The sequence below is a fragment of the Panthera tigris genome, chromosome D1 (assembly GCF_018350195.1).
Source record: "Panthera tigris isolate Pti1 chromosome D1, P.tigris_Pti1_mat1.1, whole genome shotgun sequence".
In the NCBI taxonomy this organism is placed as follows: Eukaryota; Metazoa; Chordata; class Mammalia; order Carnivora; family Felidae; genus Panthera; species Panthera tigris.
In genome coordinates, this window is record NC_056669.1 from 49,077,548 (window position 1) to 49,099,964 (window position 22,417).

General features: G+C 39.4%; 1 protein-coding gene across 2 annotated transcripts; it reads right to left on the bottom strand.

Annotated features, from left to right (window-relative positions):
- Positions 1–403: 403 nt before the first annotated feature.
- Positions 404–22,354, bottom strand: DDIAS (DNA damage induced apoptosis suppressor). Of its 2 annotated transcripts, none has more exons than XM_007078966.3 (5): positions 22,262–22,354; positions 11,458–11,586; positions 5,574–5,735; positions 4,562–4,679; positions 404–3,229 (listed from the first exon to the last, which is right to left on the bottom strand). In XM_007078966.3, the coding sequence occupies exons 2-5, from the start codon at positions 11,568–11,570 to the stop codon at positions 650–652; spliced, it is 2,973 nt and encodes a 990-aa protein (XP_007079028.2). In that variant the 5' UTR covers positions 11,571–11,586; positions 22,262–22,354; the 3' UTR covers positions 404–649. The 2 variants fall into 2 exon arrangements, with proteins under 2 accessions (XP_007079028.2, XP_042814174.1); XM_042958240.1 differs by lacking the exon at positions 22,262–22,354 and adding an exon at positions 13,165–13,404.
- Positions 22,355–22,417: the final 63 nt, after the last annotated feature.

The following is a 22,417-nucleotide window of genomic DNA, read 5'->3' on the forward strand; positions in this document are numbered from 1 at the left end:
GACTAAAATCTTTTGAGATTACTGATCTGGTAGCTTTGTATCACTAACTCAGCACAGTAGTTGGCCCTAACATATAGCAGGCATTTTCTGAGATGAACAGACCAATTAAGACTTTAAGTTTTGGTTTGCAAAAGCTTTATTTCTAAATATACATGTGATTTTAACAAATACTTTTAATAAGCAAAATTAACAGTGTTACTAAAGGACAATCAACAATATAAGATAAAGTGCCAAAGTGTTTGAACAAATGTATGCTGGAAAAAACAATGGCTTTATTTTTTATTTTTATTTTTTTAAGTTTATTTATTTTTGACAAAGAGAGCACACGTGTGCACAGGAGGGGCAGGGAGAGAGGGAGACAGAGAATCCCAAGCAGGCTCTGCACCCTCAGCAAAGAGCCCAGTGTGGGGCTGGAACTCACAAAACATGAGACCATGACCCTGGTCGAAATCAAGAGAGTCAGACATTTAACCGACTGCAACACCCACGTACCCAAACAAAGGGTTTATGTTTTAAAAAGCACGACGATACCTATTTACTATTTGCCTCTGTTCAAGTTCTCAAAATGGCAAGATTGCCTTCCATACCACGGGAGCCAAGTTTCCAAACAGATTTACTTTTAAAAGTTTAGCAATTAGGTTCAGGTGACTTATGAAAATAATTCAGGAGACCAACTGCTTTTAGTCTCAGGCACAGAAGGTGGCCAATTTTTTGAAAACGGAAGGCAACATTTGACTTCTGAACAAGAATCAAGTCCCAAAACGGACTCTTTGCAAAACCAGTCTGAACTTGTGTTAAGAGTTTTCTGTTTTGTTACTCCTGCTGTAAACATGTTCTTTAACTCCTTTTTAATCAAACATTTTTCAATTCTTCGTTTGACACATTTCAGTTTTTTTCTCGGTGGTTCTTTTTGATCAGGAGAATCACAGGCAGCAGAGCATTTCCTTAGACTCAAGGCTTGGAATCCAAGCATTTCTGAAGGAAATACTTTTTTAGTGGTAGGAGGGACCCATTCATCTTCAGTTTCAAGACACTCAGCAAAAGGACTATTGTTGAAAACCTCTGGTTGTGGAATACCAGATAGAACAGCGCTTCTGGATTTCTGGCTCGGTGTCCTTACATTGTTTGGACAGCTAGGGGTGGCTTGCTGTGCATCATTTTCAGAGGAAATCTTTCTTTTTTTATAGTTACCATCAAGATCCAAATAAAGGTCAGGTAAGTTTTTGAAAGCTCCTTTCATCCCATGAATTCTTGTTTGGTGGAATCCTGCAACTGGAGTTGACTGTGAACATGGAACAAAGTCTTGGCTATCTACAAAATCATATTCTGAATCTGACTGACAATGAGGTGGAGAAGAGCATGTTCTTGGACATAGAGTGGCAGACATACTTTGCAAAGACAATTTTTGTGAAAACTGGCTGGAATTCTCAGGGAGTGTTCTCATTAGAAAATCAGATTCTATATGATGACTTTCTGCCAAAGATTTTCCCCACTGTAACAAAATATGCTGTGACTTTTTCATAATTTCTGTTGTGATGTCCATTTCTTTAGCACTATCATCAAAGAGATCAGCAGAAGCATCGTAGCTACCTTCGTGACCAGTAGAATAGTTCTGTGTTAAGTTATTATTGATATGTCTACAAGGCATTTCTTTCAGTGTAATTGTAGTTGTATCCAGACTACAGCCAAGAGCTTCTGAAGGATATGTAAGTTTCCTGCAAATTGTAAAACTGTCATCTTGGTTCTTTGGCCATCTACAATGTTGTTTATTTTCTAAGTTACAAAGGTCAGAAACATCATTATATCTCCTAGAACCCAAAGCTACCAACTTTTCACTCATTTCTGAAAGTGATTTTTCTCCGCATCTATTGAAGTATTTGCTACTGAGACAAGAATGGTCACTCTCTGAAGTAGTGAGCTTAAGTGAAATTTCAGCCCTATGTAGTGGAATTCTGGTAGACTTCAGAGTAACTGTTGTTCCTAAACTTTTTGAAGATGGAAACAGAGCTGAGAGATAAGCATTTGATGGAAAATATTCAGAAACATCACTTCCATTACTATTTATAGAGACAACCTCTGCTGTGTTATTTAACTGTGACTCCTTTTGAACACAAGGACTTGAATTTGCTTCACAGTTGGAAAAGAAGTTATCTTTGCTACAGCTTGCTTTGACTGTTGCTTGTGATGATCTTAAAGCTACAGGTGGTGTATGCAAGGCTCCAGTAGTTCTCTGGGAAGCCACAGATAACCTGACGTGGTCTGCCTGTAATCTATCGATATTATCTAGATGACATTTCCTATTACTGGCATGTGTCTGAGTTGTAGCAATTTCACTTTCGATAACTGCCAGGAACTCGTTCAGGCTTTCAGAGAATGGCAGATCATCCCAAATCTCAGTGTCACAGTCCTGGGAACCACTAGCTATTTCTTCAAGTCTGAGTGATGAAGGTGTAAAACATGTAGATCTCTTCTGAAGGCTAGGGGGGTTATCTAAATCAAGATACTGGTCACAGGTTAGCTCATGCTGGGAATATTGATTTTTAATTTCCACTGTGCTGTGGAAGGATTTTTTATTATTTGACTCCAGGAGCTCTCGCATTTTCAAAGGGAAAAAATTAGAGTCAACAATTCCGATTTCATGACTGCTATGGACTACACTGGGCTGATCAGCTTGCAAGACAAGTTCTTCATCCAACTTCTGGGCTGTACTCTTTTTATCCATGTATGAAACAAGGTTCCAAGAACCCTGAAAGGCATCATGGCAGCTATGGGAACCAGTGGCCTCGGAAAAAGAGATGCACTTTCTGTTCTGGTGAAGAGTACCAATGGCCTTGCTTTGTTCTGAAGCTGAAAAATCATCACCTGTTAGGTGTGAAAGTGTGTAAGTGAGTTCAAGTGATGCCTGCCAGAATCTTGAAAAACTATCTCTGCCACGGGACTTGAAGAAACCAGAACTGCTGTCAGGGCCACATATGCTGCTCAGATCACTATTTGTGTGTTCTGAAGCAAGTAAGTGGCTATTTGGTGCCTGGGAGCCATCATGAAGTTTCCTGAAATGAGAAAGCTGCAAAAGCTGATGGAAGTAGTCAATGACAGTGAAGCCTGCAACACCTGGGTCTGGTAGAACAATCTGGCAAGCTATTAGTGCTCTTACTTCTCTCTTGTGGTCAGAATGTTGCTTTAAGAAGTTATTGGAATCTGAACCTCGTCCATATTGGTTTCCAAAATTCTGTCAAAGTAAATGAAGTTAAATGAGAATACACATTTTTTCCTTTGACTCAAAGGTGAAACAGGGACTTAACAGATTAAAACAGACACAATTACATCTCCTACTCCTATAGTTTTAATTTCTGTAGTGTTATAGGTAGAGAAGCATAAGTAATAGAAATAAACCTTGCAGTAAAGAGACTGGTTCTAACATTTACTAGTGTTGGGGCTTAGGACAAATTATTTAACTTCTCTGAATCTTAGTTTTCTCATGTATAAATTAAGGATAAATATGCAGGACTACTGTATTATCAATAATACTTGGAAAACTATAGTGCTTAGCAAATAGTAGTTGCTCAATAAATAGTGCCTACTATTATATTTCTCATTAGTGTCCATAAACTTTGAATGTTTAAGGAAGTGTTCCCACACATAAAGAAGGAAAAAAAAAAAAAAAAAAAGGAAGAAGAAGAGAGGCACTTGGTGGTGCAGTTGGTTTAGAGCCTGACTTTTCATTTTGGTTAACAATCTCACAGTTCGTGAATTTGAGCCCCACATCATCTCTGCACTGACAATGCAGAGCCTGCGTGGGATTCTCTTTCTCTGCCCCTCCCTCACTTATGTCCCTTCCTCCCTGCCCCCAACCCCACCAAGATAAATAAACTTTAATAAAAAAAAATAAGAAAAAGAACAAGAACCATCTAAGACTTTAACAGAAAAAAAAGCTCTGTAGCTCCTAATTTACTGCTTTGAGTTTTTCTCACTGTTCAGCTATGGAATGCTCTATTCCCACTTGTGAAACCCTGAATCCAGTGTGGGCAAAATTTCCATTTGTTTCCTTTAGCATAGAGGAGACAGAAAATGATTATTCCTTTAGAGTCAGTATATTCTTGTAACTTCTACATCACTTTTGTAATTCTTTAAGGCCATTCTTCCCACTTATCCTTAAAGTAACCAATACTCAGACGCTTTGCTTTCCATGTTCGTTCCCTCCTTCTTTTACAGCTGATAGAATCAAAAAGCTAAAGAGTTGATACAAATTTTACTACAGAATTTAAACAAAATTTGGAGATGAAATAAACACTGAATATCAAAACAAAATTATGTATTCTGCATCTAAAATAAATTTGGATTTTTAAAGCTCTGAAATCTTTGAACTGGGCTCTTCTGACTTTTGAAAGAGGGAGTTGTCACATTGGTGTTTTAACAGATCATGTATAACCTATTTTTTATATATTTAAAATGTTACAGACTCTCACATTTATGACTCCTAAAAACTACTCAGAAAAGTCAAATCATTTTATTACAATGGAAATGTTAAAGGAATACTAAAAAGAAAGCTAGTTTCAATTACCGTCACTCCAAAAATAAAGCTTTGTCCAATGAAGCAAATTTCAACTGCTTTAGTTAATAGGTTCTGAATTGCATCACTGTCCAGTGTTTCTGAAATTTCATTATGGTCCTGAATGTACCTTGATTGGAAAGAAAATTAAAAACGTGAAGAGAAAAAATTTGAAATTTTAACTTGCCATAAAGAAAATACAATTAGTTTGAAAATGCAGTATAACCTTTTCAGTTACATGTAGGAAAAAAGTGTCTTTAAAAATAAGGCATTTTGCTCCCTCTCTAGTGTCCCATAGCCTAGAAAGCCAAAAACTATCAAGTGTATTATAAAGTAGATGCCTTCCTAGTAATCAGGCCCAGTATTTATTCCAAAAGTGGCTGTAGGAGTAGTAATGGAATCTCTAGCCCTTGTCCTCAAAGCAGAGGCAATTCTTTTCTCTTCCCTGGCAATGCAGTTTGCTCTCAACTATAAGGAAATAGAGATTTCTTCTGCCAGGGGATTGGGGGAGGAGGGTGGAAGACTGAAGGGAAGAAAAAGTTTTAATTGCTTATATATATCTTTCATATGTCTCAGGACATCTTATTAGGTCAAACTATGCAGATGAAGACACAAGGTAAGTGAGAGGAACGACAACATTTCTACCTCTGATATGCAAATATTCCCTCAATAGCTTCTTCAACCTCAAGGGACTTTAGCCACTTCAATAGTTTGAAATGGTTTGAAACAATTTTACTTTCTTATTCTGTATTTCTCCAATCTGGATTGGACTATTGTAAATTAATATTTTAACTACAGTTCAGTTGGTCTAACTAAAAGGAGCCTAGTTTAACATCACAATGTGTAATCAGAAAATAAATACCTTTCTATTTCTTTGATTATCTTTTAAAGGAACTCATGATCTGAGGTCAAGCTATCATATTTTAACTAAATGCATACTATCTTAAAAACATGTATCTTCAAATTCTATTGGTATACTAAATGAGTAGCTAGGAAAAAAAAAAAATGCTTTAAATATTCTTACCTGTGCAAAGCAGTGGCTGTAAGACCAAAAAATGCATCTAAGCAGCTCCCAAATACAGTAATGCCAAACAATTTGCTTGATTCTGCAACTTTTAAGGAAAGTTTATATCTGTAACTGGCATTTTCAGCTTTACCAGTGGAGCCACATTTTGGACAATTAGACCTGAAAGAGTGGAGGAAATAAAAAAGGATAGAGATGTTCATTAATTTTTTTTTATATTACAGGAAACAAATCTGGAAAAGATTAAAAATAATATTGTGTGTACAAATGTACTTATATAACTTATATCCTTCTTAAACAATTTCAACCAACATCTTTTGAATCTCTATTCATAACAACTACTTTTACGATTTAAGTAGCACCAAATTGATAGAAACCTGAAGAAAAACTGTGTGAGAGGAGAAAGTGGAAAAAGAGGGAGAGAGAGTGAGAGGGAAAGGAGGAAGGGAGGAACAGAGAGATTTTCTTATTGGGTAAATTACCATTAACAAATCGAGGCATATAATAAATAGTCTAGAATTGGGAGACAAAGTAAACATTAATGAAGCGAACACCACACCAACAGAATACCTAATGTTTAATGTCTATCTTTTATTAAGAAAACAGTATCTGTGAAGAGAATAATGAATAATCTTGAAATATTTAAAAAATCTTGATACACAAAGTACCTAATTCCATGGTCAACTGTAACTCTACTATTATGTACTAGCAGTCAGGTCTTGGGATAGTTACTAACTCCCTTAAAACCTTGATTTTCTAATCTGTAAAAATGGGGTTGAAGAATAAAATGAGACAAAATCAAAGAAAAGAAAGTAAAGAAAGGATCTAGTGCAGATCTTGCCAAATTAATAACTATTGGTCTGCTTCTTCCTCATAGTTATATTAAATACTGTGATGATTACTGTCAACTCTACTTAGTGTTTCCCTCCTTTCTAGTTGTTTGCAAGGTCTTACAACTGTGATAGCCATCTTTCAGGTTCTTAAGTTTAGCAAAATAACCCCTTAGTACATCTTATGGTAATTGTTAATCCTAGGACTTTATTTTTGTCTCGTGTCCCTAATGATCTGGCTTCAAAATGAGTGGTAAAATGCAAACAGAAAATAATGTTAGAGATGGTTGTATAATTGATGGTTGCCAGATAGCCACTAGGGGGAGCTTAAAATACATAGTTCACAAGGTGACTATTTTGAACAGAGGTTAATCCTTTCTACAAGTTACTGATTCATAATCACTAGATCTGTGCTAATTATTATCTTTTTGCCACACTGAAAATGGCTCTGTGCCAATCCATTCATCTAACCTTACCCTTATGTATTAATAATGCATTTGGGTCTAATGTAAAACTATTAGCAAATCTTAGAAAAATATGCATCAGCATTTTGCAAAGTAGAGTGGGGGCCCTAGAGCCTACCTACTAGTCAACCCTGGCCACTACTGCTTCTCTAATTCCTACTTCCCTCTAGAAGCACCTCCTACATGGAGAATGCAATTTGAAAATCATCACTGCTCTAATTTTGGAGGTTAAAAAAAGAAAAAAGTTAACTCCATAGGACACAAACACCTATTTTGTTTGCTGTTGCCAAAGATTTGAGGTTCAATAAAATTCTTAGGGAGCAGACCTTTTGCTCTTCATTGTCTCTAAAATGTGTAAAGTCTAGAGTATAGAATTCTTCTGTCATAAATTTGCTCTTCTGTAACCGTGGGGAAATGAGAGTGAGGGGAAATGAGAGAAATCCTTCCTTCCTTCCTTCCTTCCTTCCTTCCTTCCTTCCTTCCTTCCTTCCTTCCTTCCTCCCTCCCTCCCTCCCTCCCTCCCTCCCTTCTTCCTTTCTCTCTCTTTCTTTCTGAATGTGGAAGCAGGGCAGAGGGAGAGAAAGAATCTTAAGCAGGCTCCATGTTCAGCATGGAGCCAATCACGGGGCAGGGTCCCATGACCCTGGGATCATGACCTGAGCCAAAATCAAGAGTTGGATGCTCAACCAACTCAGCCATCCAGGTGCCCCAAGAGAGTGAGGAATTTGTTTCCTGTGTTGGCTTACAAATGATTCCAAGTAAGAAAAAAGGGAAACAGAAGTAACAGTAGAAAAGATACACACTGGAAATCACAGGGATGTATTTTTTATATAATGTCAATATAATATATAGAGACAATAGGTTATATTTCTGTGGACTATAGTTCTACATGCAAGGACCAATTGCTGTGGGTTTTATGTACCTAAACAGTTCAGTCAGAGCTCCCTTACTAGGGCATCTTAAGCTCTGGAAGGGGGTCAGTGATGTCATTCTGGATACATATTCCACTGCTAATTTGAAGGTAACTTGGTAATTAGGAATGTAGCCAGTAGTCATGTTGTTTAGGCTTGAATATGTTTCTGCCACTAACTAGATAGCTGTGTTATTTGGAGCAAGTTATTTAACTTTTCTAAGCTTTAATTTTTCTCCTCTGAAGGCTGGCATTAACAATAGCATCACCTCATAGGGCTGGTGTATTAAAAAATATAATGCTTACAAAGCTCCTAGCAAAGTACTTACACGTATGGTAAATGTTTGTTAATGTTATCTATTATTATTACCAGACTCAAGAGGGAACAATGGCACTACTGTTCAACCTAAATTTTTGAGGCAGATTATCTTAAAAAAAATTTTTTTTTACTGTTTACTTTTGAGAAAGAGTGCAAACAGGGGAGGGGCAGAGAGAGAGGGAGACAAAGAACCGAAAGCAGGCTCCAGGCCAAGCTGTTAGCACAGAGCCCACCATGGGGCTCAAACTTGTGAACCGTGAGATCACGACCTGAGCTAAAGTTGACTGAACCACCCAGGTGCCCTGAGGCAGATTATCTTTAAAATAAATGACTTGGTAAAAAAACACACCCCAATACCAGTTTTAAAAATATTTCACATGTATAGACTACTGATTATGTAGCACACGATGTCCTAATAAGCATTTCATGTATCTTAACTCATTATATCCTTTATAACAACCCAATGAGGCAGATATTACCTTCCCCATTTTGAGGCCCAGATAATTCAAGTGACTTGCCCAAGGCTACAGTTTCAACTGGCAGGGTTGGGAGTTTGGCTCCTGAAAAGGCAGTTTGGCTCCAGAGAATTATGCTTTTTAATCACCATAACATACTGCAATACGTAAAGTGTACCTATAGAAACTATCATATTGTCATTCATTCATTCAACAAACGTTTTTGTGCTTTTGTTATAAACTAGACCTTGGCCTGGATGCTGAGGATTTAATGATGAATACCACAAGTGGGGTTGTTCTGAGTTTATAAATGCATACCTGAGAGAATGGCTCAATAAAAGAACAAGTGATAAGGGGATCTTCTGGAAAGATCCCTTAAAGTCTAGATGGGTGTTGGAACTGCTAATCCTTCCCCATTGAATGCTAACTAGACAGACTATTTAAGAATATTGCTGGGGGCGGAGGGGGGGTGGCGCTTGGGGGCTCAGTCGATTGAGCAGGAGCATCGGACTTCCGCTAAGGTCATGATCTTATGATTCAGGGCCCCTGTCCGGCTCTGTGCTGACTGCTGAGCCTGGAGCTTGCTTCGGATTCTATATCTCCCTCTCTCTCTGCCCCTCCCCTACTCACGCTCTCTCTCTCAAAAATAAATAATCATTAAAAAAAAATTAAAAAAAAGAATATTGCTGGCATACTATTCTTCCATACTACTAAGTACTTACTATATATCCTCTATGCAGAAAAGAAAGTGTTCTTAAAAAACTCCAACCCTAACCCTTACTTGTACTTTAAAAAATCAAAGAATCTTAGACTCTCAGGTATAATTGGCCTGTATCACAGGACCACAATAAAGTATTATGTGTCAAGCACCATTCAAGCTGCTGAAAGGTAGAGATTTCTAACAGTCTCTGTTCTCAAGGAATTTATTTAAAAAAATAATCTAGGTATAATGCAAAAATAAACAAACAATAAGGAAACAAAGAAAAAAACCCTATTTCTAGGGATATCCCAGAAGGGGACTAAATTTACATCAGGATTGAGATGTGCTCTCAAGAAGTTATTTTTCTCCTCTAAAGTAGAACCAATCCAAGAAAATCTTATGTCCTGGTACGGTGAATTTTTTTAAAAGAACTTATTATAACTAACTTTTATGTAATCTAGTCCTATAACTTATTTTTAATGTTTATTTACTTATTTTGAGAGAGAGAGAGAATGAGAGCTAGTGAGCTGGGGAGGGGCAGCTGTCAGCTCAGAGCCTGATGCAGGGCTCGATCTCACAAACTGTGAGATTGTGACCTAAGCCGAGATCAAGAATCAGACACTCAACTCACTGAGCCACCCAGACGCCCCATAGTCCCACAATTTATTAAACAAAAGTACAATTCTGTCTGTAGGCACTTTCACCTTTAGTACATTGGGCAGGCTTTTCTCTGGAATGAATTCTCCGACGATTAAGGAGCTCTGAACTCCACCTATAAGCTTTCCCACATTTTTTACATAAAAAAGGTTTCTTTCCACTGTGAAGTCTCAGATACTGACTTAGATATGAATTCTAACTGACGGTCTTCCTACACTCATTACACTCATAGGACATCTCCCCTGAATGAAACCTCCGATGCCAAAGAAGATGAGCACTCCACCAGAAGGACTTCCTACACTCATTACATTTGTAGGGTTTCCTCTTGTATGAATTCTCTGATGTTGAATGAGGTTTGACTTCTGGTTGAAGGTTTTCCCACAGTTGCTACACTTACAGCATTTTTCTCCAGAATGAATGGTCTCATGGATATATGGTGTGAGTGATAAATGAAGACTTTACCACATTCACTACATTTACAGTCTTCCCTGTGGGAGTTTTCTTATAAGTGAAAATCATCTGCCTGAAGCATTTCTCCTGGACAGGGGACCGCCTCGCTCTCTCCACTTCGGGATTTCTCTGTTGCTGCTCTAAAGTGCTCTCAACTTCAGAGGTAGCTTCAAAAGTAGAGGTGCCAGTGGTGAGTTTTTCTGAGAACACCTGTGATTCTACTTTGTAATGAGTGGTTGTGGCAGTGATCCATTGTCCCTGGACTGTGTGTCATCTTCACTCATTGGGAAAGGCCGAGTCTCCTGAGATTCACACTGGAACTGGGTCTCCTTAGACTGGAGTTGGATGCTTGGTGCCTCCTGGGCTGCTCCCAGAGGTGCCTTCTCCTCCCATGGCTCTTCTTGTACAGGTCCATGTGTAGGGCCTAGGATCTGGAGGTGATCAGGCACCACCTGGTTTGCGTGGAACCAAAACTTCCAAGAGACCATCCTCAGAGTAAGCCCGAGGGGAAGGAAGAGTAGCTTGAATCTTGTTCAGGGCTTTGAAGGCAGAAAAGACACACAGAAACACACACTAACTGCTCCACCTGGCCTGAGAGAGATCTGAACTTGGCAACTCCCCCTCTACTGTTGCTTCTCTGTCCAGCCTAAAGACCAATGCTCTGGCTCCCCTAACGGATCACATGTCCCCTTCTCACCTATAGTCCTGGTTCACCAAGTCCTTTCTGTAAATGCTCTAGCACAGTTAGTTTCCTTTCCACTTTTGGGATGGTTTCTGGTATGATGGATGTAAACCTTACGTGCCCTTGAGTCGTAGGAAATCTATAGTGTACACATGTATTTCCTCTCATGCTTACAGACTTTACTTTTTTTTTTTTTTTAAGTTTATTTATTTATTTTGAGACAGAGAGAGAGAGCAGAAGGGAAGGGACAGAGGTGGGGGCAAAAGAGAGGATCCTAAGCAAGCTCCGTGCTATCAGTGCAGAGCCTGACACAGGGGTTGAAATCATGAACCGTGAGATCATTACCTGAGCCAAAGTCAAGAGTCGACGCTTAACAGACTGAACCACCCAGGGCGCTGCCACAGGCTTTATTTTTACCTTTTGGAGACCAGGATTAGTCGAGAGAAGCACTTCTGACATGATGGATAGATAAAACTGGAATTCTGGAGAGCAAGAACTGAGGCAAGAAGAAATCTTCTCCCTCCATTCATGTGTTCTTACTGTGTCCTACAAAACAAAATAGCCATGGGATAATTGGCAAATCTTTAACTGTATGTACATAATTCATCTCTTAGGAAAACAACTTAGCCTCTACTGTAAAGCGAATAGACAGATGGCTTTTGTGGTTAAGTGCCAATGTATTGGAAAACTCATTTTATTTTTCTGCCTAATTAAAACTATTAATAGTAAGAAAACAAGATTTAAAACAAAGTAGCTCAAACAAATATTCTGTTTTTTAATAAATGCTGCATCCCAGTAACCAGGAAAGATATCATTTAGACCTTTTCACATATTTAAAAGAGCTATAAGAGCTTGTTTCTTCAATTAATAGGAAGGAACTTAAAGAAACTTACATGATTCTTTTAAAGAATCTAAATTGGTAAATGGTTCTTTTGGCTGAAAAAAAATCGCCTTATTAGATTTCGGTGTATATATTTTACACAGCCTAATGAAAAAAAAAAGATAATTCTGATTCTGCAAACAGAAAAATAAAAATGTTACATGGTCAAGAGAGTACAAAGTACTTTAAGATCCTTGTATAAAACACTCAGAGAAGCAGAACAGTAAAATAGCAATGGTCTCCTCTTTTTAAAAATTCAAATGTTGGTTTATCAAAAATTTAAAAATTGATTAGCTTGGGGCCCCTGGGTGGCTCAGCCGGTTGAGCGACTGCCTCTTGATTTTGGCTCAAGTCATGCTCTCGTGGTTTGTGGGATCAAGCCCTGTGTCGGGCTCCGCACTGACAGCACAGAGCCTGCTTGGGATTCTCTCTCAAAATAAATAAACTTAAAAAAAAAATTTTAAACGGATTAGCTTATTCAAAGCATGTTTAAGATAGAGCTGCATCAATACATTTTCATTTGTAAACATATGGCAAAAGGTTTCAATTTCTGAAAATGGGTGGAACTGTTTCTGTGACTGGCATCAGCAAATTCAAACAAAGTGATACTGATTCTATCAATCAAATATTTCTGTGAAAATAAAATCTTGCCATCTAGGCAGTAAGATGAAAACCTGCAAAGATGAAACATAAAGGGGCGCCTGGCGGCTCAGTCAGTAGAGCATGCAACTCTTGATCTCAGGGTCATGAGTTTGAGCCCCATATCGGGCATGGAGCCTACTTAAAAATAAAAAGATGAAACATAAAGGGATTTATATAAATCACTGACCTATGTTATTAAAGGGAGCATAGAAAAAAGAAAAAATCTAATCCTAATTCTTCGTTGTTAATCCTTGTTTTGGGACCCTTAGGATAACGTGAGCAGTAAGGTTTTATCATAAGCAGATATGTAGTCCCAGATTTGGTCGTCCTCTTAGGTCACAAGGCAATCTCTAAGGGCAAAGTAGAGTAGGTGAATGGGCTACGAGGGGAAGGCAGAAAGGTCACAGAATACTGAATTAGTGCTCTTAACCTCAAGTTCCTTTCCAACACAACAAATGATAGAATATAAGTCAGCAAAGGCATCTTCCCTCTAAATCTCCTCTAAAATCCAGTTTGGGGTAGAGTGTAACACGGTGGTACACCTATCTGTGAGCTATGGGAGATAAAGGCACAGCTCCCTCCTGAAAAATGTTGTCTCTTACCTGCTTAAAATGATGCTATTTAGATTGAAGCCACAGTTCCTTACAATGGTCTATGAGGCTCTTGGTCATTTAGCCTTACCTCCTTGACCTCACCCTGTACCACACTCCCTCTTAATCTCTGCACTTCAGTCCATGCTAGCCTTTTTTCTGCTCCTCAAACACACCAAACAATTTCTCTTCCTGGAAGCTTCTGAGAAGAGTAATCTGTAACTCTAATGTTACCCCTGAGAGAGCCCCACATTATTTCAAGTAGACTCACCAGCTTTCCTCTTAGCTTCTATGACATCACCCATTTTATTCCTTCATAGAACTAATGTTGCTTGTGATATATCCAACCATGAAAATGCATATATTATCTTACTTATTTTTGTTTGTTCTACCCCTACTAGTCTGAAAGTTCCTTGAAGAAAGGGATGTAGTCTAACTTGTGTTCTACTATATATCTCCAGTGCTCAGAATATATTATACTCTCAATATTCACTGAATAGAAAACTATCAGCAGAATTTTGCAATTTAAGAAAAAATTTCATGATAGTAGGTATATGCAATATAACAGAATTTCCTTTTTCATTTAAAGCTCCATTTAAAAAGCCTTCCTCTGGGGCACCTAGGTGTCTGAGCCGGTTAAGCTTCTGACTATTGATTTCAGCTCAGGTCATTATCTCTTGGTTTGGTGGGATAAAGCCCCATGTCAGGCTCTGTGCTGACAGCATGGAGCCTGCTTGGGATTATCTCTCTGCCCCACTACCCTCCAAATAAATAAACTTAAAAAATACAAAAGGCTTCCTCTTTTAACAAAAAGATGATGGCTTTTCTTTTTTTTATGCATCTTATACTACTGTACTTCTATAGTCCTACCGTCTGTTTTCTTTGTCTACTCTAATCATTTCCATTTGGTTTTATTCTCCCAAATACCTTTTCTCTTGATTCTCTCTCGTTATTTATGTGTCAGTAATCTATGCTAAAGAGAACACATCCCTTGTTCTCTTCTCAACCCTCCAACATTTCCCTATTACAATATGTTTTACATTTCTCTGCCTTTGCTTCTTTTCATTCTTCCCTCTAAAACGTTCTTTCATTTTCCTGGCTAATGCTTATTCTTCTTTAAGAGTCTTCTCAGGGGCTTTCATCTCCAGGAAGCTTCTCAGGTTAAGGACCCTACTTTTTTCCACATCATAGTAAACTTACCTGTTTAATGTTTTTTGCTGGAAACCAGTGTAAGATCTTAGAGGGACCATCTCATTATACCCCCAGGGCCAAGCTCAAAAACTGTCAATCTGAACTTCAGCTGTTAACTTTCTTCTTGATGTTTAGCTTTCCTTTACCTACGCCAGTTTTGCCATATACCACTAAATACACAATTTTACCAAATCACAAAATAATCTTATATTTATATAGAGAGTACACAGAATAGTTTCACATATAATATCTTATTTAAAACTTATTTTAATCATCCACATTATATCCTCATTTCCATTGTTCCCCTTAATTGTGGTCAAGTTATGAGCAGAGACTATCTTCTTTAGGGCTCTAAAACAGAATTTTAGGGGCATTAGGTGGCTCAGTCAATTAAGGGTCTGACTCGATTTTGGTTCAGGTCACTACCTCATGGTAAGATCGAGCTCTGCAATGGGTGTGGGGCTTGATTAAGATTCTCTCCCTCTTCCTTTGCCCCTCCCTCGCTCACGCTCTCTCTCAAAAAAATTCTAGACATAAAAAAAGATTCTCTGGGTTCACTGGGTGGGTCAGTGGGTGAAGTGTCCAACTTCAGCTCAGGTCATGACCTCATGATTCATGAGTTCAAGCCCCACATTGGACTCAGTGCTGATAGTGCAGGGCCTGCTTGGGATTTTGTCTACCTCTTTCTCTGCCCCTCCCCTGCTCATGCTTGCTCTTTCTCAAAATAAATAAACTTAAAAAAAAAAAAAAAAAGAAAAAGATTCTTTCTCTCACAAAAAAATAAAACAAAATATTGTACCACAACTATATGGGCATTCATCAGATTATATTCTTAGACAAACTGTTATCAAATTCAAACCTTAGGAAATAGAATAAACCTTAAAAGATAACTAACTAGGACGCTGTGCTGTTATAGGGAAAACAATGAAAAGATGTTTACTGTCTAATTGGGCAGACAGCTCACCAACAAATGAGAAACACAAGCAGAAATATTTGGGTTATTTCTAAATTCACTGTGCAAGCACTAATTGCTAGATTTTAAAAGTAAAATTGATTAAATTATATTTATGTAAGGGTTTATTGCCCTCTAGTGGATCAAATAAGTATGTCTAAAAAACTACAGTATTTACAAATTACTGGCAAAATGAAAAAGGTCATTAAACTATTTTTACTATTTATGTTTCACCTGGTAAACTTCAGAAATGGAAAGAAGGCTTCTCATTAATTGTCTGGTGGACAAAAATGCATTAAGATCCTTTCAGGCAGTCACTGTTAGTTATTCCTTTTGCTGTTTTTATAGTATTTCCTTCAGGACACTTATTATCTAGTTGGTTTTATCTCTCTACTGTTTGGCTTGTATTGTGGTAAATTCATGTTTGACGGAGAACTGAATGAAGCATCAGGAATAAATATATACTAAAGTTATGAAACCTTATGATAGACTTGGGAACAATTTCATATTTAGTACCTCTTGCTTTTGATAAGGATGGTGATATAGCGTTACAGTTCTTTCAGCTCCAGAACAGCCAGAAAACCATATTCCAATACAACTTGTCAATTTTTTATTGTGCAGCTGCTAAATACCAGGTACTGGGGATAATATAAGTGATGGGCAAAACAGACAATAATCACATAAAAAACTTAACTGAATTTTAACATAGTAAACTCTATAAAAAAAAACTAGGGGCTCCTGGGTCACTTCGTTAAGCATCTGACTCTTGATGTCGGCTCAAGTCATTATCCCAGGGTTGTAGGTTCAAGCCCTGCATTGTCCTCCTCACTGAACATGAAGCCTGCTTGGGATTTTCTCACTCTCTCTCTCTCTCTCCCCTGCTCACATGCTCCCTCTCTTAAAAAAAAAAAAAAAAAAAAAAAAGGACATAATGCTATGAGAAAATATAATGAGGAGACTTTTCTAGTCTTAGCTTGGAGTGGGGAGACAGGAAAATAAGCAAACACATAATCTTTGTTTGAAAAGTATTTTGGGGGCACCTGGGTGCATCAATCAGTAAAGTGGCCGACTCTTGATTTTGGCTCAGGTCATGACATGGTTAGTGGGATCAAGCCCCACACTGGGTCCACAGTAACAGTGTAGAACCTGCTTGGGATTCTCACTTGCCCCTCTGCCACTCATGTGCACTTGCATGCTCTCTCTCTGAAAATAAACTTAAAAAAAAAAAAAAGAAAAGGTATTTTGAAAATGCATTACATTTATACTTTTAAAAACCAATAAATATAAAACCCAATAAATATAAAAAAACACTAGGTAGGGAACTCAGCAATAACATATAAAGCAAATCTTGGGTCCTCTCAATCTCTCATACATAAAAGTAGAAACAAGGAGGGGTGCCTGGGTGGTTCATCTATTGAGAATCCGACTCCCGGTTTCAGCTCAGGTCATGATCTTGTGGTTCGTTGCCTTGAGCCCTGAGTTGGGCTCCCGTGCTGGCAATTCAGAGCCTGCTTGGATCCCCTCTCTCTCCCTCTCTCTGCCCCTCCCCCTTGCGTGTGCATGTGTGCTTGCGCTCTCTCTCTCTCAAAATAAATAAAGAAACTTTATAAAAATGCTCTGGAATACCTGCTTTCTTTCTTTCTAGTCAAGCTATATGAGAATATAAACCATATCCAAACGTGCTTTACTAATTTGCCATGAAAAATTATAATCACAGGGGACACATCTTAAGCCCATATTTTCTTTTGGGTATAACTGTAGGTCAAGCCAAATTATAAAGAGAAAGTTGCTTGAAGAGGGGGCATTACGTGAATCAAATATTTTAATGGAATCAGGCTAATACAGCTGATGAATCTTTTTCACACGAGAGATGGTTTTGACAATGGGCCCAGATACATAAATCATTGATTACCATCCATTTTCATACTAGCCAAGTGGTTCTCAAACTTTAGTGTGCCTCAAAATCACCTAGAAGGCCTAATAAAATGGACTTCTGGGACCCAATTTGAGTTTGACTCAGTAAATCTGGGAGGAGGACCAGAGAATTTGTATGTCTCACAAGTTCTCAGATAATGTTTATGCTGCCTAGGCTTGAAAATCACTGGCTAGCCACTGAGGCCATCGGATAGTGAACAACACTTGTGATTAACATGGTTATAGTTAAATCGTAAAGCCTGAGAGCATTACAGTATCTTTCATATTACTTTGTAAATCTTTGCTCTAATTTATTATCTGGGGACCCTTCAGCTTACCTCCTTCACTATCAATTTCCTAGAAAGCAGCTTAATATGAAAAACCATGCCCCTAGCCCCTACATACACACACACACTAACATACTTTTTTTCTCCTCTGGGCTAACCTAGAAAATCAGAATCATTTTTTTAAACATGTTTATGTATTTTTGAGAGAGAAAGAGCACACAAGCAGGGTAGGGGCAGAGAGAGAGGGAGACAGAGGATCCGAAGTGGGCTCTGCGCTGAGAGCAGAGCCCAAAGCAGGGTTCATGCTCACAAACCTCAAGATCATGACCTCAGCCGAAGTCAGATGCTTAACTGACTGAGTCACCCAGGTGCCCCTACAGTAATTCTTATTAAACGTTAGATCTTGGAGAAAAATTTAATTAAGTGTTTAATATTGCTGGGGACACAAATTCCTGTCTCATTCAAGGTCCTTTTACCTAGACTAAGAATCAAATTGACATGAGACTGGTTAACAAGAAATCAAATTTAATACATGCATACGTACAGGAATCCACACAGACATGGAAATTCCAAAGACAGTCAAGCAAAATGAGGTATACTGTATATGTCATCCTGAACTAAGGAGAAGTGGGTAGAGGAAGTACAAAGCTTTTCCTGAATCTGCTGGATTTTGATTGTTTTTTAACTCAAAAGAATCTTCATGTCAAAGAGGCCCATCATGGGGCAGCTTCCATACTCCCCAAACTGTTCTTGCTTTGCAAGAAAACCTGTCACTTTGCTGCTCTCAGATTTCCTGTTTCATACTATATAGGCCAAGAGGCCTCACCTATGGAAGGGTGGCTATTTTGAGCTGTTTACTTAAAACTATCTAAAGGTCACCCCCAAGGGCACATTGTCTAATTTTTCTAAAAGTTGTCATAACAAATCCTTGAGAAATGATTTACTGACAGTAACATGAAAATTCTAGAAAGGGATAAGAGAAGGCAGGAGACGGAAAATTAAACAAAAAACAAAGAAAGAAAACCTCTTTTGTTTGGAGAAGTATTGGTGAAAAATACTTTTATTAATTTTTTTAAGTTGATTTATTTATTTTGAGAGAGAGAGAGAGAGAGAGAGAGAGAGAGAGAGAGAAAGAGAAAGAGAGAATGCCAAGCAGGTTCAGTGCTATCAGTATAGAGCCTGATATGGGGCTTGAGCTCAGGAACTGTGAGATCAGGACCTGAGCCAAAATCAAGAGTTGGCTGGTTGGCTGCTTACCTAACTGGGCCACTCAGGAGCCCCAGTGAAAAATACTTTTAATTTTTTTTTTAACATTTATTTATTTTTGAGAGACAGGCAGAGTGTGAGCAGGGGAGGGGCAAAGAGAGAGGGAGACACAGAATCAGAAGCAGGCTCCAGGCTCCGAGGCTGTCAGCACAGAGCCTGACACAGGGCTCGAACCCACAAACCGTGAGATCATGACCTGAGCCGAAGTCGGACGCTCAACTGACTGAGCCACCCAGGCGCCCCCAAAATACTTTTAAAATACTACCCAAGAGGGGCGGCTGGTTGGCTCAGTCCATAGAGCATACAACTTTTTTTTTTTAATGTTTATTTTTGATAGCACGCTTGAGTTGGGGAGGGACAGAGAACAAGGGAGACAGGATCTGAAGCAGGCTCTGTGCTGACAGCAGCGAGCCCGATGCAGGTCTCGAATTCACCAACTGTGAGATTATGATCTGAGCCAACGCTCACCGACGAGCCACTCAGGCACCCCAAGCATGCAACTCTTTTTTTTTTTTTTTAACGTTTATTTATTTTTGAGACACAGAGAGACAGAGCATGAACAGGGGAGGGGCAGAGAGAGAGGGAGACACAGAATCGGAAGCAGGCTCCAGGCTCTGAGCCATCAGCCCAGAGCCCGACACGGGGCTCGAACTCACGGACCGTGAGATCGTGACCTGAGCCGAAGTCGGACGCTTAACCGACTGAGCCACCCAGGCGCCCCAGCATGCAACTCTTAATCTCAGGACACCCAAGTTCAAGTTCCACACTGGGTATGGGGCCTACTTAAAAGAAAAAACCCAAAACAACAACAAAAAACTCAAAACACTATCCAAGAATATCTTAGGACAACACAGTCTGTCTAATGAATTTATGATACATGCAGTACTATTCTAGGGATGGGAAAGGGGACAGTTACAGATAGAAAACACAGGCTCTAGTGTTCAAGAAATTTATAAGGTACATATAATATCTGCAAGATCCAGATTTCCACATCTCAACAGCTTACCAGAGAGCCAACTATTTTGATATTTCATAGACATCTCAAGTAAAAAAGGTAAAAAAGTTGAATTCTTAGTTTCCTCTCAAACTGCTTTGTAGAAGCTGCTTTTAGACAACAGTCTTGAGCAATGGAGCAAGGCAAAAAGGCGCACAGTGACCACCTGGCTGAATACAGACAGGCCCGTCAGGTGACCCACCTCAAAATATCCGTAGGCCCTAACAGACCAATGGACCAGTTACCAAAAAAGGGACAATTCCATTCGAAGCCACACCTCCTCATCTTCTCCCTTTAAAAATGGCCCCCCAACCCCCACTGCCTTGAGGCAGATGGTCTCTCCTTTGCTGTCCTGCCCACTGCTCCCTTGTGGTGTATTCAATAAACTTCTATCTCCTTTGTTCTGCCTTGGATGAATCCTTTCGCCACCTGCACTGCACCACCGGCTTCTATGCGATTATCTCCCCACATTTGGGGGCCGCCATCCGATCTGACAGACATCACATTCTTTTCTTACAATTTTCTTCATCTCACCAAATGATACTACTCTCCAACCAGTTAAGTCAGGTCAAATACCTACGAGTCATCTTTCATTTATTTTTCCCTCAAATCCCACATTATACCCATCAGTGTGTCCTTGGATCTATTTCCATATCTAAAAACCATCATCTACTTTCCCTCCCTTATATTCTGCCACCAACTTAATCCAAACCACCATCACCTGCTTCTGCTGCTGCATTAACCTAACCACGTGATCTGGTCCCTGCCCATCTCTCCAGACTCATCACCTGTTCTTTCTGAATATATTCCAGCAACACTGGTCTTTTCTTAGGTTCTTGAACACTCAAATGCCAAGCTCTTTCCTGCCTCTAGGCCTTTGCACAACCTATTCACTCTGGAATTTTCTTCCTTTTCTCTATTGCGTGGGTGGATCATTCTCACCTTTTAAGCCTTGTAAACTGTCCACTCCTCTGTTAAAAGAAAATCACAGATCCCAAATGGAGTCACTTAGGCAGAGTCCCCAAACCAGGGCTTAATATCTAAATCTAATTGTAGTTTCAACCTTCCCCAGAAATGTAGTCTTAACTAGTCAGTAAGGAATTTTCCGATCTGTGCCGACATCGGGCTCTCTCCCTCCTACAAAGGTAATCTGTATAAGATTCCTCGCTCTCCCCCCTGAGGGAAAGTGACCTTGCCTGGAACAATCCTTTTTTTTTTTTTTTTTTTTGTAATAATTTTCTTGCCTCACTCTCCTTCCTATAAAAACCTTCCATTTTGTACAACTCTTCAGAGCTCCCTTCTACTTGCTAGATAAGATGCTGCCTGAATCATTTAATAAAGCTAATTCATTTTCAAATTTACTTGGCTGAATTGTTTTTTAAGACCTCAGGGAGGCCTTCCCAGACCAACCTAACTCCATCAGATTCCCCTGTTATCCTTAACTCCCTGCATAAAAGGTTTAAGTTCCATTAGGTGAAGAATCTAACTTCTTTACCATTGTAATCTCAGGGCCTACCAATTCTTGGCAGAGGGAGGCACTTACAACTATCTATGGAATAACTACTGGGTATCTTGTGACCCAATCTTGCAGGGCAGTAAAGCCTTCCTGACTGAAAAGGCTTAATAAACTGAGACTTAAAGAAGAGGTAAGAATTGGCTACGTTGGGGATGGGGTTAGAAGAGGTCTGCAGGTGAGATGGGAATGTGCATTTGAGGAACTCAAAAAAGGCATTTCGTAGGACTGGAGCCTAGAGTGGTGAAAAACAAAGAGAGGTAGGCAAAGGCTAGGTGAGAAGGGCCCTGTAAAACATGTGAAGGAGTTTAGACTTAAACCTGAGGGCAAATAGGAAGCAAGGAAAGGCTTTAAGGGGGGGGGGGGGGGTGCCCTGATCAGATCTGATTTACATATAGCCTGGCAATATGGAGACTGGATTGGAAAGTAACATGATTGAAAGAAGACTCGCTGGGAGGCTGATGACTTAAGTGGCGAGAACTTTAAGGATTTGAGATATTTAAGAGGCTGGTAATGAGTGGCTGGATAGGAGATAAGGAAGGAGTCTAGAAAATTGCCAGTTTCTGGTTTGAGCACACTGGTCACTTAAGCGAAGCACTTTTCCCTCCAGGTCGTCAAAGAGGTTTGGAAAAGACTCCCTTTCCGTACGTATTACTCGTCATAGCAGCCTGCTAAAACCATATCTCTGAGCACCTCAAAAGCTGGAGTAGTACTTTTCCTCTTCGTATTACCGGTTCCAGACACTCCCCCGTAACTAGCTCGATGGCCCAGTAAATGTTGAGTAAACGTTCGCTGAGCGGTTATCAACAGCACTAAAATGTAAATGACCGACCTTTTTACTCTTTACCCTCCCGACCACTGTTTTACGGAAAAGACTAACTCCCGAAGAAACAAAATAGAATGCTGTAAGTCTCATTTATAACGACAATGAAGACTTCGTTAGGGGCCTCATCCTTTGCGCGCCCCGTGACTCTCTCCCCACAGCTCCTCACCTGAGACACAGAACCGAGACCTGCCCGGGCAACGCTCGTTGGCGCAGGCCACCAGGACTCAGCGACCAGCCAAGCGCCTTGAATCGAATCTCCCGCGTCCTTTTCCGCAGGAAGTGACGCTTCGGCCTTGGTCCCTCAGAGCCAATCAGAAGAAGG